Here is an 18,452-nt window from a genome sequence, read left to right as displayed (position 1 = left end):
TAGATGCAGCACATTAAACAACTGGTAATGGATGAAGATGATGACGGGTGTACCCCTCTACATTATGCGTGTAGACATGGGATTCCTGTCTCTGTAAATAACCTACTTGACTTTAATGTGTCCATTCATTCCAAAAGTAAAGATAAGAAATCACCCTTACATTTTGCAGCCAGGTAAGGGTCAGTTTATACAATATATGAGCATGTTTTCTCTCTGTTTAATATTTGCTTTGAGAACATGAAACCTAATTTTTTCAAGTTATGGGCGAATCAACACTTGTCAGAGGCTTCTGCAAGACATGAGTGACACGAGGCTTTTGAATGAAGGTGACCTTCATGGAATGACACCTCTGCACCTAGCTGCAAAAAATGGGCATGATAAAGTAGTTCAACTTCTTCTGAAAAAAGGTGCATTATTTCTCAGGTAAGGATATGTCATCAAAATACTTATATATTCTTTTTAATTGGCCATATTCTGTCTGTTTTTCTATGTTATTTTTTAATTATGATAGTTGATTTTCTCACAAAGTACTTTTATCCATCTTACTTAATCCTCAAAACATATATGACTTCTCATATATGAAATATATTCATATATGAAATATTGAAAGGCACATCAGTATTATTTCTGATTGACAGACAAAGATGTCATAATTTATAAAGTTGAAGACTTCATTTGAGGTCACAGAATAAGTGGCTTTGTGGAAAGTAGTTCTCAGAACCTTTGAAATACAGCTCTTGATATTTGGCTTTATCATGCTACCATCCCTTTATACAGATACATGTGCACACACACCCCATACAGATTCAGACTTTTTCATTCAGTCTGATGGATGGTGAACATGAAAAGCTCCTTTTGTGTTGCAACACCAGATGTCAAGAATTCCCAAATTTCATTATACTTATAGGAAGTCTAACAAAAAGAGCAAAGACAAAATAATTAAGCATTAAAAAATGTAGTATAATTAAATGACATCTTTGTAAAAAGAAAAATTTTATAGAAGTTCGGTGAGCTATTTTCTAATTTTACCAGCAGGGAGGCAAAGAGCTTATTAGGCTAAGTTCAAAAGCACATTTATTATTTTTTTTTTAATCAGAGCACTGGTCATGTAAAGTAGGGTTGCAGCTCCAAAAAGAATGCTCTGCTCAGTTCCCTCCTACCTCCAAGGGGCCACCAGGCAGTGGACATGCAAAGGGGATACAAAATGGATCTAGACCAGAGATTTGTTGCTTAATGACATCATAATAACTGAAATGGCAATGTGGACTTTGTACCTTAAAATAATTGCTCACCAGCACTGAAATTAAATTCTGTCAGGATCTCATTTTTTTTTTCATTCTAATTTGGAAAAATGACAGGCCTTCATTGTATTTATATCTTGAACTTCTGTTAGAAACAACAAACATTTTCTAAAGGGATTAAAAAAGCATCTTTGAGAGCACAAGAGGAATGCTCTCTTCAGACCTGAAGAGTTAGAAGAATAATAAGGAGCATTAAGCTAAGCATCTTAAGGTGATATTATTATTATGATTATTAGCAATACCTAGTGGCCATGAAGACTAATACTACCATCATGGAATTTTTTAAAAGAATTTATTTTTAAGTAATCTGTACAACCACCATGGGGCTTGAATTCACAACCCCGAAATCAGGAGACATGTGCTCTACTGACTGAGCCAGCCAGGGACCAACCACCCCCATCATGGAAAATTTTTGATGTGATATTTGATGACAGAATAAAACCAGATTCAAGATAGTGTGTTTAAGTACATTACAGCCTTGAAAAAATATGCACAGCACAGACATGCTAACTCTAGTTGTACCTACCTCCAGATGTTTATGTGCTTTTATATGTTAATCTGCTAAATTAAAAAAGTGTGTATGAATCACATTCTAGAAAGGTTATTTAAGACCATTAAGCTTGAAATTAGCTCATTTGTTAGAAATATGTAATATTTAGATGCTAGAACTCAGACAGGCTTTTTTGTTGTCACCTTTCCAGTGGGTAGCATCGTTTCCCACGATTCACCTGTGAAGTGAATGCACAGTCTTTTCTTAACTCTTTCACAGTGACCACAATGGCTGGACTGCTTTGCATCATGCTTCCTTAGGCGGGTACACTCAGACCATGAAGGTCATTCTTGACACTAACTTGAAGTGCACAGATCAGCTAGATGAAGAAGGGGTAGGTATTGTGCTCCTCATACCTGCCCAATGTCTTGGCGTAGGAGAAACTTCCAAAATTACAAGAAAGCCACCTTCTTAGCCTCTCTCTTTCTTTCCTTGCTGCATTCCTACTCTTTTTTGGGTTCTTACTCTGCAGGGGGAAAAGAATAAGAATGCCAATGGGGTGGATGCATGTTGAGAACACCTTTTAAGTCTCACAGAGACTCCACAGGCCCATGTAGATTGATGAAAGAATTTTCACTACTCCCCGGTGAACCAAGAAAAATGAAGCCAGGGATAGGTCTTCATAAAACTAAGTGTATTGGATTTGAAGGACTATCGTTTATACTGCTATGAAGTTCTCCCTCTTTTTATGGAGTGTATTAAATAAGTGCACATTCTTTCATGAAATGATAGAGAGTTTTCACTGCGTTTTAAAATGTCTCTATGGGGGGCGCCTGGGTGGCTCAGTGGGTTAAAGCCTCTGCCTTCGGCTCAGGTCATGATCCCAGGGTCCTGGGATCGAGCCCCGCATCGGGCTGTCTGCTCCGCGGAGAGCCTGCTTCCTCCTCTCTCTCTCTCTCTCTGCCTGCCTCTCTGCTGTCTGTCAAATAAATAAATAAAATCTTTAAAAAAAAAAATGTCTCTATGGGGCAAAATTAAAGACTGGCAACCTTCTAGCTATATCTCATTTTTTTTTTTTTTAATTTCACAAGCCTGTGAAAACCCCAAATCTGGAAATTATTGCTCTAAGATCATAAATCTCTTGGAAGTATACTGTGGTCACTCCAGTATCCTTACCCTGAAAATTTGTCATTTATCCTTCTGGAATCATCCCACTGCACAAAGAGAGTATGGAATTCCATATATACACACACACAGCACCTCTTCCCTACCACACACACACACACACACACACACACAAAATGTTCAAACTATAAACTCATGATGCGAAGCCTGATTCTGAACACTGGCTTTAAATTTTGGTATTAAATAGTTAAGTTTTTTAATAATTTATTTTAAGCAGTTCAAGAATGAAAGCAGAAAAATAGCCAGAGGGTGACTATTGGATTTTCTTTGTTCTATTTTTCCTTTTTTTAAGATTTTATTTATTTGACAGAGAGAGCGAGAGAGGGATTATAAGCATGGGGAGTGGGAGAGGGAGAAGGAAGCCTGATGCAGGACTCGATCTCAGGACCCTGGGATCATGACCTGAACTGAAGGCAGATGCTTAACAACTGAACCACCCAGGCACCCCAACTGTGTTCTATTTTTTCTAAAAGAACACTGCACTTCACTTTGCTGCAAGGGAAGGCCATGCGAAAGCCGTTGCACTTCTTCTGAGCTACGATGCTGACGTCGTCCTGAACAAGCAGCAGGCCTCCTTTTTGCATGTTGCAATTCACAATAAGAGGAAGGAGGTGGTTCTTACGACCATCAAGAACAAAAGGTATGCTGTCTTCCTATCCTATTGTCATTTAGTGTCCTCTCGGCACATGGGATGATACACAACCTGAGAGGAAATAGGAAAAGAATAAGTTTCAGCTGTTAACATTCCTTACACAGCAATTGTTTACATAAAATTTTTAATTAACTCTTTGGGTAGCAACAGACATGTTACTTAACCTCTCTGGCTTTTGGTTTTCATCTGTAAATTCTGGGAGCATAGATCACCTTCATAACACCCATGTAAGACACATGGGGTTCATGCATGTGTAGTTTTGTCTTTGTCTACCACACTCTGCCCTGATCTCCATGAATCTGCCCAACACTCTTTTACCAAAAGAAATGTCGAAACTGAATGTTGGTGAAAATAATCTCCAGGGCAATTATCATATGGTTTAACTTATTTGTGGAGCATAAGAAATAACATGGAGGACATGGGGAGATGGAGAGAAGAGAGTTGGGGGAAATTGGAGGGGGAGACGAACCATGAGAGACTATGGACTCTGAAAATCAATCTGAGAGTTTTGGAGCGGCTGAGGGTGAGAGGTTGGGTGAGGCTGGTGGTGGGTATTGTGGAGGGCACGTTTTGCATGGAGCACTGGATGTGGTACATAAACAATGAATTCTGGAACACTGAAAGGAAATTTAAAAAATAAATAAAAATTAAAATAATAATCTCCAGGGCATACCCATGCTGTTACAAGGCCATCTACTGGAATTTCCCTTAACACAGGATCTTTTGTGGTTGTGGATTTTTAAACCATACTCTATGAAGTTTTAATGATGAAGTTGGAGGGTCGTTTGTTCTACTTTTCATACATAAACATTTTGTATAATCACAGGTATGCTCAAGGGCCCAGTATCACCTAGTCACAGACACAGAGATGAACCTTGTCCTATTCAAGACAGATCAAGCCTGTGTTTTGATCTCAAGTTCCTCCTGCTGATCACTTCTTTGAAACACTAGTCACTGCAAATGTAAAACTGGAAGTTTTCTACTGATTATGTAGATATTCTAGATGGATTTTACTGATAAGGTTAACAGAAAATTTGGGTACTTTTTAAAAGTAGTCTCTTAAGACCTAGATCAGATCTCAGAGGAAAATGTCTCTTCTTTACTTCCTGTTGGGGATTTATTTCCCTCTTGTGATCATAAGTATCTTCTTATTCTGTCCAACTGGATGGTGTTGAAGAAAGGAGCAGGCTATGCAATCTCCTGGCAGAATCCGTGCTTATTAATGTACTTGACACATGTTTTGTAGTTTAATGCAACACATGATTATGTACATGGATTGAAGGTTAACTATCACGTGCCCACTGTGTTGCTATTGTATTTACATGACTATGAATCTCTCTACCCAACAAGACGAGGATGACTTCAAGATGAGAAGAAGATAAAAGCTTACCTTCTATAGAAGGCATTTAGAGAACGAGAACAGTGATTATAACTGCCATCCCGGAGTCTGTGCACATTTCTAATTTCCATTAATGGACAAAGATCCTATTAATGGATTGATCTTGATTCACATATTGGTCTCACTAGAACAAATTTAGATTTCTTCTAAAGTTATAATCTTGAATATCAGCTGGTAGCTTTGCTGTATCAAACAGAAAGATTAAGACTTGTGTTTGTGTTATTATTTTCACCACTGTTATTTTTTACAGATGGGAAGAATGCCTTAAGGTTTTTAGTCATTATTCTCCAAGCAATAAATGTCCAGTCATGGAAATGGTAGAATACCTCCCTGAATGCATGAAAGTAAGCTGTCTAGAAAGAACTGCTTCTGGGTAGATGCTTGATATAATATAATATAATATAATATAATATAATATAATATAATATAATGTAATATATAAGGATTTATTATTGTGATTATTGTTGTAATCACAATGTAAATAATAGCAATTTTCATTTTTAAAGTAGTTTGTTGTTTCCCATAGGCTATCAACCAGGGAAGTTAGCCAACAATTATTTAATAAGGACCTACTCAGATTAAAGGATGCTGTTAGTTGTTGTGTGGAATCTAGAAAAATATAGTCAGGAGATTTTTTTATTCAAATAATCCAAATCTAGGACAAAGACCACTAATTGTCGTTGCTGCATGAATAAAGTCTCTAGCTGGTTTTTCTGGGGGCATGCATGTTGTTGTCTCAAAGCTACAGTAGTTGGTAACATTTAAAACCAGGCTACTTAAGGATCCAGATATCTGGCTTCCTGTAAAAATCAGAAGGTCTGGTGACTGGGCCTCCTCCCCATGAGGAAGGAACTGCTGGGCTAGTAGCAGCTGCTTCCTTTAGATGGGGCAAACACGGCTCCCATTGCAAACACTTTTCCTTTTGTATACTCTGTCTAATGCCTCCTATTTGTTGCCATATGTTGTCATTCTGGTGAAACTGCTCTCCTAGCAGTAGAGAGAGATTTCTCTGTATTTGCCTCTACCTAAACTGTAAAGACAAAAGCCAGCTCAGGGAGAGCCAACATTTCAGAAACAGTGGGAAAGAAGCACTTAAGGCTGGTACAGTTTATTCATTTACACTACCTGCCTGGTCTCTAAGGACCTCCAAATGTGTGCTTCTCTGCTGGATTACAACAAGACAAACACTCATGAACTATGGAGGATGTGAGTGTTTAAGGAACTAGAAGGGAGACCTCCTTGGGAAGGTAGAGGTTTGAAGATTGGGATAGATATAGAATAATCAAAAAAAGAGGAAGGATGTCGAGTGTCATTCATAGGGAAAAATATATTCAAATCCTGGAGGAGGCAATGAGACATTGAGACACAGGAGACATAGGGCCCGGTTCAGAGCCTGATGGTCCTGGGATTTAGTCCTGGCTCTGCCTCTTGCTGTGCTGCTTTAGGCAAGTCATTTCATCTCTCTGAAATTCATTTTTGCTTGCTTGCTTGCTTTTTTTAATTTTTAAAATATTTTATTTATTTATCTGAGAGACAGAGTAGGAGCAGGTAGAGAGGCAAACAGACAGGAAGAAGCTGACTCCCTGTAGAGCGGAGAGCCCGAGCCCAATGATGCAATGACGCAGAAGCCAGGAGCCCTGGATCCTGACCTGAGCTGAAGGCAGTTGCTTAACTGACTGAGCCACCCAGGCATCCCATTTTCTGCTTTCTTTACCTCTAAAAAAGTGTTGCTGATACTGATGTTGCAAAGTGATTTTAAAAATTAGAGGTAAAATATACGAAGTATTCAGAATGGTGCTTGGTGTATATTCTACATTCTACTATTTTTATACTGCTTCTGTGGTTGTTAGTACTACAGCTACTCAAACTTATTGTTTTTATTTATTCAGTAAGCCTGTGGTATGTGCTAAGTGCTTCAGATGCATTTTTTTCTTACCTAATAAGAAACTGGAACCAGTCCAGTCTATAAATTATCATTTCAGGTGCTTAAATTTCATCAAAGGGAACATAAAAATTCAGAATTTAAAATGGTCTTGGAACTTAGTAATTCCAGTTGTTGTAATCTGTCCTAATGAATAATCATAGGTACAGACAGATTTATATACAGTAATGTTTTCTGCTATGTTACTAAAAATAGTTAAAAAAATATAAGAAATAGTCACATGTGGAAAACATAGGATAGAACTGAAGAAATTATACTAAAATGTTAAGAATTATCACAATTGTAGATTATTAGTTTTTTCTTTTTTACACTACTGTATATTTTCTTTAAAGTTTTTAAAATTTTTTAAAAGATTTTTATTTATTTATTTGACAGAGAGAGATCACAAGTAGGCAGAGAGGCAGGCAGAGAGAGAGAGGAGGAAGCAGGCTCCCTGCTGAGCAGAGAGCCTGATGTGGGACTCGATCCCAGAACCCTGAGATCATGACCTGAGCCGAAGGCAGAGGCTTAACCCACTGAGCTACCCAGGTGCCCCACACTACTGTATATTTTCTAGTTAGTTTTCTATAATTTCCTTGTATTTTAGTATTGTGAATTTTTCCTTAAATAGGGAAACTTGAAGGTCTTTCAGTTTAGCCTCAGATGACACATTTGAATAATTTACATAATCCCTCCCCCATTTATCTGCAACCCCCGCCCCCCCACCTCAGTCAATCTTTATTTTGTCTCTGCTGGTGGTTATAAAATTCTCAGTCTCAGATCTGCTTCTTTGGTTTTGCTTTACACAGCACTACTGACTAGCTTTGTCTTCATTATTATTTTTTTTTATGATGCCTTTTATGACCCTTAGTATCACTGCTGGGTCACCAACAGAGATTGAACTTTTTAAAGTCCCTATGGTGCTTGAGACCAGCCAGGACAGCAGTGCCCTCCCAGTGGGTTCTGGGTCCCTATTTCTCCCCTGCAGTTGCAAGTGGGGTTGACCTGATGCCCCATGAGTTTTGGGGGACACAATGGTGAGGTCATCTGGGGCTTTGTGTCCAGACTCTATTTCAGGAGGGCAAACTGGGCAGTATTTTTTTTTCCCCTCAGGATGATGAATTTGGGGTGCCAGAAAAGTGCCAACACACAGATTGGGGGTGACTGAAATTGTTTATGTTAATAGACACCCCATAAAAATATTTGTTCCTACACACCCTAGAGGTATGGCTCTAATAATCTCTTAAACATTCTCTCCTTTTCTTAAGCATGTAGAGGGCCGTCAGTATTGCTGTGTATAATAACATTTATTCCCTGCTATGCTGTCACGCAGCTCTGGATGAATACTTTGTCAGTGTTGCTCAGCAAGTGAGGTACAGAAACCAATCCAGTACTCCATGCTTGAGCAATATGGAAGATGACACAGAGACCAAAGAAAGACCCTAGTGCTCAGCTGTGAGATCACAATTAGAGACAATAAACTGTCACTATAAGATGCTGAGCAAAGAAATCCTTTATATATTCTCTGGAAGCCCAGGACATCAAATCTTAGGCAAAACTAATGAAATATTTTTTACTCCAAATTTTAGTAAATGTAATTTCACTCTTAACCACGTGGTACATTTTCTGAATCATGTGATGTTTCTGAAGCATGCAATGGTAGTTGAAACACTTTACATTTTAAACTTTGTTCCTTGATGACATGGATTATAGTTTATCTTTGAGGCACCAGAAATGAAGGGAGGGGAAAGGACTATCTTCGGTATAATTTTAGAAGGGGAATCAAATCCTGTCTCTTATGTAAGTCTTCTGACTAATATCTTAGCCATTTTTTCTTTCTTAAAGGTCCTTTTAGATTGTTGCATAATCCCCTCCACAGGAGACAAGTCTTGCAAAGACTACCATGTAAGTTTATTTTATCATGATAATTTAAAGTTTATTCTAATTCTCTAATGAATATTTAAAATGTTACTAGAGTTCCACAATCTCAGAAGTTGGTAATTATTATCTTCATTTGTCATACTATTGTATCATCTACTTGTGAGAGAATTTTTCCTCCGTTTTCTTCCAATATTTTAATTGTTTCTAACAGCATTATTTAGGGTTGTTTCTAGTCTTTATATTTTCTTCAGTAGTACCACCTAAAGAATGAAGTTCCAAAAATCTAAGTGATCTTTTGAGAATTCATCTTTGAGAGAGAGAGAGAGAACTTCAGAACATGAGTGGGGCAGGGAGGGGCAGAGGGTGAAGAAGTAGTGGACTTCCTGCTGAGCAGGGAGCCTCGCCTCAGGGCTTGATCCCAGGACCCTGAGACCATGACCTGAGTCCAAGGCAGAGGCATAACCAACTGAGCCACCCAGGTGCCTCTAAGATACTTACTTTTTGAAATAACTTAATCTACATTCTTCAGACAAAGTGACTCAATTTTATTTGAACTACTTAATTTTCAGCAGAATGATAGTCTTGCATATTTGATTTGTCAAGACCTATTTTGGAGGTATAAACTAGATTGTTAATTTTTTCAAAATTTTATCTTATACAGATCGAGTATAATTTCACATATCTTCAGTGTCCATTAGAATTTACCAAGAAATTAACACCTGCACAGGATGTTACATATGAGCCTCTTACAACCCTCAATGTAAGTCCGGTGTCTTCATTAACCAGGTAGTCTCTGCATGGGTTCTATAATGTTTTGGTACAATAGTTTCAGGAAGGGGCTTGGAAAGAATTTAACGTTAATAGTTTTAGATCTCTGTCCTTCATGTGTCCTAACCCCTTATTTTTTAGGAAAGAAAGTAGTCATTTTCTATAGTAGCTATAATTTGATCTGCCTTAAAGTTCCACATTCTTGATCACTTTAATCCTAACGGTCATATTATTAACCTGCCCCAACTTACAATCCAATAAGCCACGGACAATATAGGCTGACAGATGGCACTTGCTCCCCACCTCTGTCCACCTAAATATAAACATATATATTTCAGAGCTTCCTCCATGCAAAACCATGGGAAAATTCAAGGTTGATAACTTACAGTCATAGCTTCCAAGTCAGCTAACCACTGGGGTCCACGGTAAACTCTGACCTTTCAGAACCACTTCGATCATTCTGGAAGAATGATCCCAATCTGAAAGCAGGCCCAGCATATACAGTATAGACCCAAATTGCCCAAGAGACCTAACATCAAACCAGCTCTTATTCCAAAGAGGACTTTTATATTTCCAGCAGATGGGACAATAAAAACCATGCCAATATGATCCACTGCATCTAAATCAGGGGTCTCAAACACAACTACAGAGGAAACAGGTTACTGGATGGTTTAAAAAGAGATCAGCTATTGGCATCAACAAATTAGTGCCATGTGGGAAGGGCAGCCTAGCTTATAAAAACTGGCAACAAATTAACACTGTGTGTTAGCAAAAGAAAACCTATTTGAGGGTTAGATTTCCAAATGGGGTCTAGGGTCTAGATCTGTGCTAATAGGTAACCACTGACCACATGTGACTACTTAAAACTAATTAAAATTAAGTAAAGTTGAAAGTTCATTTCTTCATTTGCAGTAGCCACATTTCAAGTGCTCAGTAGACTGTGTGTCTTGGGGCTCTCTATTGAACAGCACAAATATAGGACATTTCCATCATTACAGTAAGTTCTATGGGACAGCCCTGGTCTAGACCAATTGGGAATTTTCATTCACTTTAAATGAATTAATGTTTCTGCATGAAAGACTTTGGTACAGACCATGGTATCAACCATCACCTAAGTGGTTATCTAGAAGTCTTAGTGAGTATTTGGAAGAGGAAAGATTCAGAGTCACATGGACTTTATGCCCACAGGGCTGGCAGTGGAAACAGACTCGCATACTAGCTTTATGCAAAGAGTTTTAGCTCTGCTGGAGTATGTTATGTTTTGTAGTTGTTACTATAGTTCAGACTCAATAGCCAAATGACCTAAAAGTAACTATACTTAACAGCTATACTTAGGAGAATTTTTGTGTATGTATGTGGAGGTTTTTAAATTGTAATTTAAAGAATAGGCAATACCTCTATCAGAGTGTATTGTTTTCACCACAAGAGTGACAATAGGAGAAAATAAAATCTTTGTAGGCTCTAAAAAGTAATATGCTTAATAAGATACGGACTAGGAATAATCTATATGAACCCAGCTTGCTTGAATAAATACACTGCACTTAGTGGACTTTTGGCAAGATTGAATAGTGCCTTAAAACACGACAAACCTGAGCCAAGAGGGGTTCTTTGGGAAGGATAGCTGATCCATCATAGGAAAGTACTGTGCACAGAAGTCTGAAAGTCTAGATGGACCTGTCAGTGCTTAGATTCAGGCAAGACAGAAACCTGTCCCTTGGAAAGTTCCCCACAAAGTTACAACATTCCACACCTCTCTTTCCTCCTCAGGGAGAAGCTAGAAGTTAGGAATTTTCTCTTAATCTCACTACTCCGTGATGGGAGAGGGAGTGTGGCGATAAATGCCATGAATTTCCTGCTGTCTTTGATTGTGCTTCTTCTTGGCTACAGGCTCACTCAGGGTGCCCGAACCTCTTAACTGGTTTCTGTATTTCTCACAAAGATAGTTTTCCGGGTATTGCTATTAAGTTGATGTCTCTTCTCTCCATGGGTGTAGGAGGGTCTAGGATTTCTGTTCCATCTTGCTGACATCACTTCTTCTATGTATTTATTGAATAATTGAAAATTAATTTGGAGACACCTGGGTGGTTCTATCAGTTAACTGTCTGCTCTTGATTTGGGCTCAGGTGATGATCTCAGGGATGTGAGATCAGACCCTGCATCAGGCTTCACACTGGACGTGGAGCCCGCTTAAGATTCTTTCTTTCCCTCTTCTTCCCCCCCACCCCAACTAAGAAAAAAAAATTTGAAATGGATACTAGTAGTTCCCAATAATTCATGAAAACTTAATAATCTACAAGCTAATTTAATGACTATGTGTACTATACTATTTAAAATTCTTCTAGAGGGACACTTGGGTGGCTCAGTTGGTTAAGCAGCTGCCTTCGGCTCAGGTCATGATCCCAGCATCCTGGGATCAAGTCCCACATCAGGCTCCTTGCTTGGCAGGGAGCCTGCTTCTCCCTCTGCCTCTGCCTGCCATTCTGTTTGCCTGTGCTTACTCTCTCTCCCTCTCTCTCTCTGACAAATAAATAAAATCTTAAAAAAAAATTCTTCTAGAAAGATAATCCTGAGTTTCTTCAAGGAAAGAAACAGGGTGTAGAGCTTCCTTCTTTATCTTTAATATCCTTTCCAGTTGTAATTTTGTATGAGATTAAAATGCTTAGTCTATCTCAACTAATGAGAAATTGAAAGAGACAAACTGAATCAAATAACCACATGTACAAAATGGTTCTCTCTAGCTTGTTTTTCAAAATATACATTCTTGCTATAATTTTGATATTTCAGACTTTCATATAAAAAGTGTTACTTTTATAATATTAAAATAAAATTATAAAACAAAGAAAAAGCTTAACTTGTGTTAATAGTTTAATAGGATTTATTTTGATTGATCTTTTCTTATTTCTCAGGTAATGGTACAACATAACCGCATAGAACTTCTCAACCATCCTGTATGTAAAGAATACTTACTTATGAAATGGTAGGTAGTAAGTAGTATTTCTTTCTAAAAATGCCCCATTGTTTGTTTAAAATCTTCTTATTAATTGTTTAGATTTTATTATCTTAATGCTTTATACTTTGAAAAAGAAATGTGTTGAAGGCAAATTTTGGTATTAAAAATGTTGTTTGGGAGAGGAATCAAGATGGCGGAGAAGTAGCAGGCTGAGACAACATCAAGTAGCAGGAGATTAGCTAGATAGTTTATCAAACCATTCCGAATACCTACAAATCCAACAGGAGATCGAAGAGAAGAAAATCAACAATTCTAGAAACAGAAAATCAACCACTTTCTGAAAGGTAGGACCAGCAGAGAAGTGAATCCAAAGTGACAGGAAGATCCGGGCAAGCAGCAGAGCAATGGAGCACAAAATCAGAACTTTAAAAAGTGTGCTCCACTGAGGGACATCGCTGCAGAGGTCATCCCGGGGTGAAGCCCCCATGGGGACAGACTGGTCTCAGGTCCTGTGGGGTCATAGAAGGATCGGGGGTGTCTGAGTATCGTCGCAGAGCTTGCAGGTATTAGAACAGGGAAGCCGGCTACAGAGACAGAGCGGAGGAGTGAGCTCTCAGGTCGGGGTTACCTTGAGCCACAATCCGTGGCACAGGCCACTGCTCTGTGAGTAGGGTCCCCACAAAATTTGGGGAGACCCCCCTTGGAAGAACTCAGGGATCTGCGGGGTTTGGAGACTCTAGGCAGAACTGTGTGCCAGAGACAGAAAATCTTGGTCACAGGCTATATGAGCTTGGAGCACAGCCAGAGGCCAGGGAGACAGGAGTGCTTGAGCGCTTTTCTCTGAGGGCGCACTGAGGAGTGGGGCCCGAGCTCTTGGCTCCTCTGGGCCGGAGACTGGGAGGCCGCCATTGTCATTCGCGTCCTCCGGAACTCTACTGAAAGTACTTAGGGAACAAAAGCTCCCGAAGGCAAACCCGAGCGGATTACTTAGCCCGGCCCCTGGTAAGAGCAGTGCAATTGTGCCTGGGGCAAAGACACTTGAGAATCACTACAACAGGCCACTCCCACAGAAGATCAACAAGAAATCCAGCCAAGACCAAGTTCACTTACTAAGGAGAACAGTGGAATTCCAGAGGAGGAGGAAGCAAAGCATGGAATTCATGGCTTTCTCCCCATAAATCTTTAGTCTTGCAAAGTTAATTTTTAAATTTTTTTTTTGCTGCTGCTAAATTTTTTTTAACTTTTACCCTTTCTTCTTTTAACGTTTATCTTAATACCTTTCATAAAAAAATTTTTTTGAAGCTTCATTATTATAATCATATGTTATCCTTCGTTGTACTAACTTTATTTTTTGTATACAGATAGGGTTTTTTCTTCTAAAAAATTTGGGGTACAGCTTCTTCTAATAGATCAAAATACACACTAAATCTAACACCAGGCTTGTTCTAGTCTCCAGCCCGAGCAAATTCTGTCCACTTTTTTATTCTTTATTCTCCCAACCAACTTATCAACGCCTTTTTTAGAAGTTAAAAAAAAAAAATTATCTTTATGGTCATATTCCATCCCTTCATTGTGTTTACCCTTATATATGTTTTTCATTCTTTAAAATTTGGGGAGGTAGTTTCTTCTAAGAAACCAAAATACTCCCCAAATTAAGTGGGTAACTCTGCTCTATACACCAGTCCAACATATATATATATATATATATATATATATATATATATATATTTGTTTTCTTTATTTGGTTTCTTTTTGTAATTTTTTTCCTGAACTTCTTTTTTTACCCCCTTGCTCCCCACCCCCACAATTTGGGGTCTTTTCTGATTTGTTTAAAGCACGTTTTCTTAGAGTCTTTACCACCATTTTAGTATTTTATTCTCTCCTTCATATATTCTTATCTGGATAAAATGACATGCAGAAAAACTCACCACAAAAGAAAGAACAAGAGGCAGTACCAAAGGCTAGGGATCAAATCAATATGGACATTGATAATATGTCAGATCTAGAGTTCAGAATGACGATTCTCAAAGTGCTAGCCAGGCTCGAAAAAGGCATGGAAGATATTAGAGAAACTGTCCAGAGAAATAAAAGCCCTTTCTGGAGAAATAAAAGAACTAAAATCTAACCAAGTTGAAATAAAAAAAAGCCATTAATGAGGTATAATAAAAAATGGAGGCTCTTACTGCTAGGATAAATGAGTCAGAAGAAGGAATTAGCGATATATAAGACCAAATGACAGAGAATAAAGAAGCTGAGCAAAAGAGAGACAAACAACTACTGGACCATGAGAGGAGAATTCAAGCGATAAGTGATACCATAAGATGAAACAACGTTAGAATAATTGGATTCCAGAAGAAGAAGAAAGAGAGAGCGGAGCAGAAGGTATATTGGAGAGAATTATTGTAGAGAATTTCCCTAATATGGCAGAGAGAGCAAGCATCAAAATTCAGGAGGTGCGGAGAATCCCCCTCAAAATCAATAAGAATAGGTCCATACCCTGTCATCTAATAGTAAAATTTACAAGTCTTTGCGACAAAGAGGAAATCCTGAAAGCAGCCTGGGACAAGAAGTCTGTAACATACAACAGTAAAAATATTAGATTGTCAGTGGACTTATCCACAGAGACCTGGCAGGCCAGAAAGAACTGGCATGATATATTCAGAGCACTAAATGAGAAAAACACTCAACCAAGAATACTATATCCAGCTAGGCTATCACTGAAAATAGAAGAAGAGATAAAAAGCTTCCAGGACAAAAAAAAACTGAAAGAATATGCCAACACCAAACCAGCTCTACAGGAAATATTGAAAGGGGTCCTCTAAGCTAATAGAGACTCTAAAAGTAGTAGATCAGTAAGGAATAGAGACATTATACAGTAAAAGTCACCTTGCAGGCAATACAATGGCACTAAATTCATATATCTCAATAGTTACCCTGAATGTAAATGGACTAAATGCCCCAATCAAAAGACACAGGGTATCAGAATGGATAAAAAAGCAAAACCCATCAATATGCTGTCTACAAGAAACTCATTTTAGACCCAAAGACACCTCCAGATTTAAAGTGAGGGGGTGGAAAACAATTTACCACGCTAATGGACATCAAAAGAAAGCTGGGGTGGCAATCCTTATATCAGATCAATTAGATTTTATGCCATATAGTATAATGAGAGCTGAGGAAGGACACTATATCATACTTAAAGGGTCTGTCCAACAAGAAGATCTAACCATTTTAAATATCTATGCCCCCAACATGGGAGCAGCCAACTATATAAACCAATTAATAACAAAATCAAAGAAATGCATTGACAATAATACAATAATAGTAGGGGACTTTAACACTCCCCTCACTGAAATGGACAGATCATCCAAGCAAAAGATCAACAAGAAAATAAAGGCCTTAAGTGACACACTGGACCAGATGGACATCACAGATATATTCAGAACATTCCATCCCAAAGCAACAGAATACACATTATTCTCTAGTGCACATGGAACATTCTCCAGAATAGATCACATCCTGGGACATAAATCAGGTATCAACCAGTATCAAAAGATTGGGATCATTCCCTGCATATTTTTATCCCACAATGCTCTAAAGCTAGAATTCAATCACAAGAGGAAATTGGAAAGAACCCAAATACATGGAGACTAAACAGCATCCTTCTAAAGAATGAATGGGTCAATCAGGAAATTAAGGAAGAATTGAAAAAATTCATGGAAAACAATGATAATGAAAACACAACAGTTCAAAATCTGTGGGACACAGCAAAGGCAGTCCTGAGAGGAAAATATATAGCGGTAGAAGCCTTTCTCAAGAAACAAGAAAGATCTCAAATACACAACCTAACCCTACACCTAAAGGAGCTGGAGAAAGAACAACAAAGAAAGCCTAAACCCAGCAGGAGAAGAGAAATAATAAAGATCAGAGCAGAGATCGATGACATAGAAACAAACAAAAAATAGAACAAATCAATGAACCTAGGATCTGATTCTTTGAAAGAATTAATAAGATTTATAAATTCCTGACCAGAGTTATCAAAAAGAAAAGAGAAAGGACCCAAATTAATAAAATCATGAATGAAAGAGGAGAGATCACAATCAACACCAAAGAAATACAAACAATTATAATAACATATTATGAGCAACTCTACACCAACAAATTTGATAATCTGGAAGAAATGGATGCATTCCTAGAAACATATAAACTATCACAACTGAGCCAGGAAGAAATAGAAAACCTGAACAGACCAATAACCAGTAAGGAGATTGAAGCAGTCATCAAAAATCTCCCAACTAAAAGAGCCCAGGGACAGACAGCTTCCCAGGGGAATTCTACCAAACATTTACAGAAGAATTATTTCCTATTCCCCTGAAACTGTTCCAAAAAATATAAATGAAAGGAAAACTTCCAAACTCATTTTATGAGGCCAACATTACCTTGATCCCAAAACCAGACAAGGATCCCATCAAAAAAGAATTACAGACCAATATCCTTGATGAACACAGATGCAAAAATTCTCACCAAAATACTAACCAGTAGGCTCCAACAGTACATTAAAAGGATTATTCAGCACGACCAAGTTGGATTTATTCCAGGGCTGCAAGGTTGGTTCAACATCCGCAGATCAATCAGTATGATACAATACATTAATAAAAGAAAGAACAAGAAACATATGATACTCTCCGTAGATGCTGAAAAAGCATTTGAGAAAGTACAGCATCCCTTCCTGATCAAAACTCTTCAAAGAGTAGGGATAGAGGGCACATACCACAATATTATCAAAAGGATCTATGAAAAACCCACCGTAAATATTATTCTTAATGGAGAAAAACAGAGAGCTTTTCCACTAAGGTCAGGAACATGGCATGGATGTCCATTATCACCACTGCTATTCAAAATAGTACTAGAAGTCCTAGCCTCAGCAATCAGACAACAAAAATAAATTAAAGGCATCCAAATTGGCAAAGAAGAAGTCAAACTATCGCTCTTTGCAGATGATGTGATACTATATGTGGAAAACCCAAAAGACTCCACTCCAAATCTGCTAGAATTCATACAGGAATTCAGTAAAGTGTCAGGATATAAAATCAATGCTCAGAAATAAGTTTCATTTCTATACACCAACAGCAAGACAGAAGAAAGAGAAATTAAGATGTCGATCTCATTTACAAGTGCACCCAAACTATAAGATACCTAGGAATAAACCTAACCAAAGAGGCAAAGAATCTATACTCAGAAAACTATAAAGTGCTCATGAAAGAAATTGAGGAAGACACAAATGGAAAAATGTTCCATGCTCATGGATTGGAAGAACAAATATTGTGAAAATGTCTATGCTACCTAAAGCAATCTACACACTTAATGCAATCCCTATCAAAATACCATCCATTTTTCAAAGAAATGGAACAAATAACCCTAAAATTTATATGGAACCAGAAGAGACCCCAAATAGCCAAAGGAATATTGAAAAGGAAAGCCAAAGTTGGTGGCATCACAATTCCAGACTTCAAGCTCTATTACAAAGCTGTCATTATCAAGACAGTATGGTACTGGCACAAAAACAGACACACAGATCAATGGAACAGAATAGAGAGCCCATAAATAGATCCTCAACTCTATGGTCAACTAATCTTCCACAAAGCAGGAAAGAATGTCCAGTGGAAAAAAGACAGCCTTTTCAATAAATGGTGTTGGGAAAGTTGGACAGCCACATGCAGAAAAATGATACTGGACCATTTCCTTATACCACATATGAAAATAGACTCAAAATGGATGAAGGACCTCAATGTGAGAAAGGAATCCATCAGAATTCTTGAGAACACAGGCAGCAACCTCTTCGACCTCAGCTGCAGCAACTTCTTCCTATGAACATCACCAAAGGCAAGGGAAGCAAAGGCCAAAA

At 38.1% G+C, this 18,452-nt stretch overlaps 1 protein-coding gene across 1 annotated transcript in view; it reads left to right on the top strand.

The window, feature by feature from the left end:
• TRPA1 (transient receptor potential cation channel subfamily A member 1) overlaps positions 1-18,452 on the top strand; it is a 64,678-nt gene that overhangs the window by 28,016 nt on the left and 18,210 nt on the right. The window contains exons 11-18 of the mRNA XM_059392879.1: positions 4-173; positions 259-423; positions 2,071-2,185; positions 3,450-3,616; positions 5,278-5,371; positions 8,794-8,853; positions 9,491-9,589; positions 12,504-12,574. Coding sequence (XP_059248862.1) covers positions 4-173; positions 259-423; positions 2,071-2,185; positions 3,450-3,616; positions 5,278-5,371; positions 8,794-8,853; positions 9,491-9,589; positions 12,504-12,574 — 941 coding nt within the window. The remainder of the gene's footprint in view (positions 1-3; positions 174-258; positions 424-2,070; positions 2,186-3,449; positions 3,617-5,277; positions 5,372-8,793; positions 8,854-9,490; positions 9,590-12,503; positions 12,575-18,452) is intronic.

This window comes from Mustela nigripes, chromosome 3 (assembly GCF_022355385.1).
Source record: "Mustela nigripes isolate SB6536 chromosome 3, MUSNIG.SB6536, whole genome shotgun sequence".
In the NCBI taxonomy this organism is placed as follows: Eukaryota; Metazoa; Chordata; class Mammalia; order Carnivora; family Mustelidae; genus Mustela; species Mustela nigripes.
This window is presented reverse-complemented; position numbering and strand designations above follow the sequence as displayed.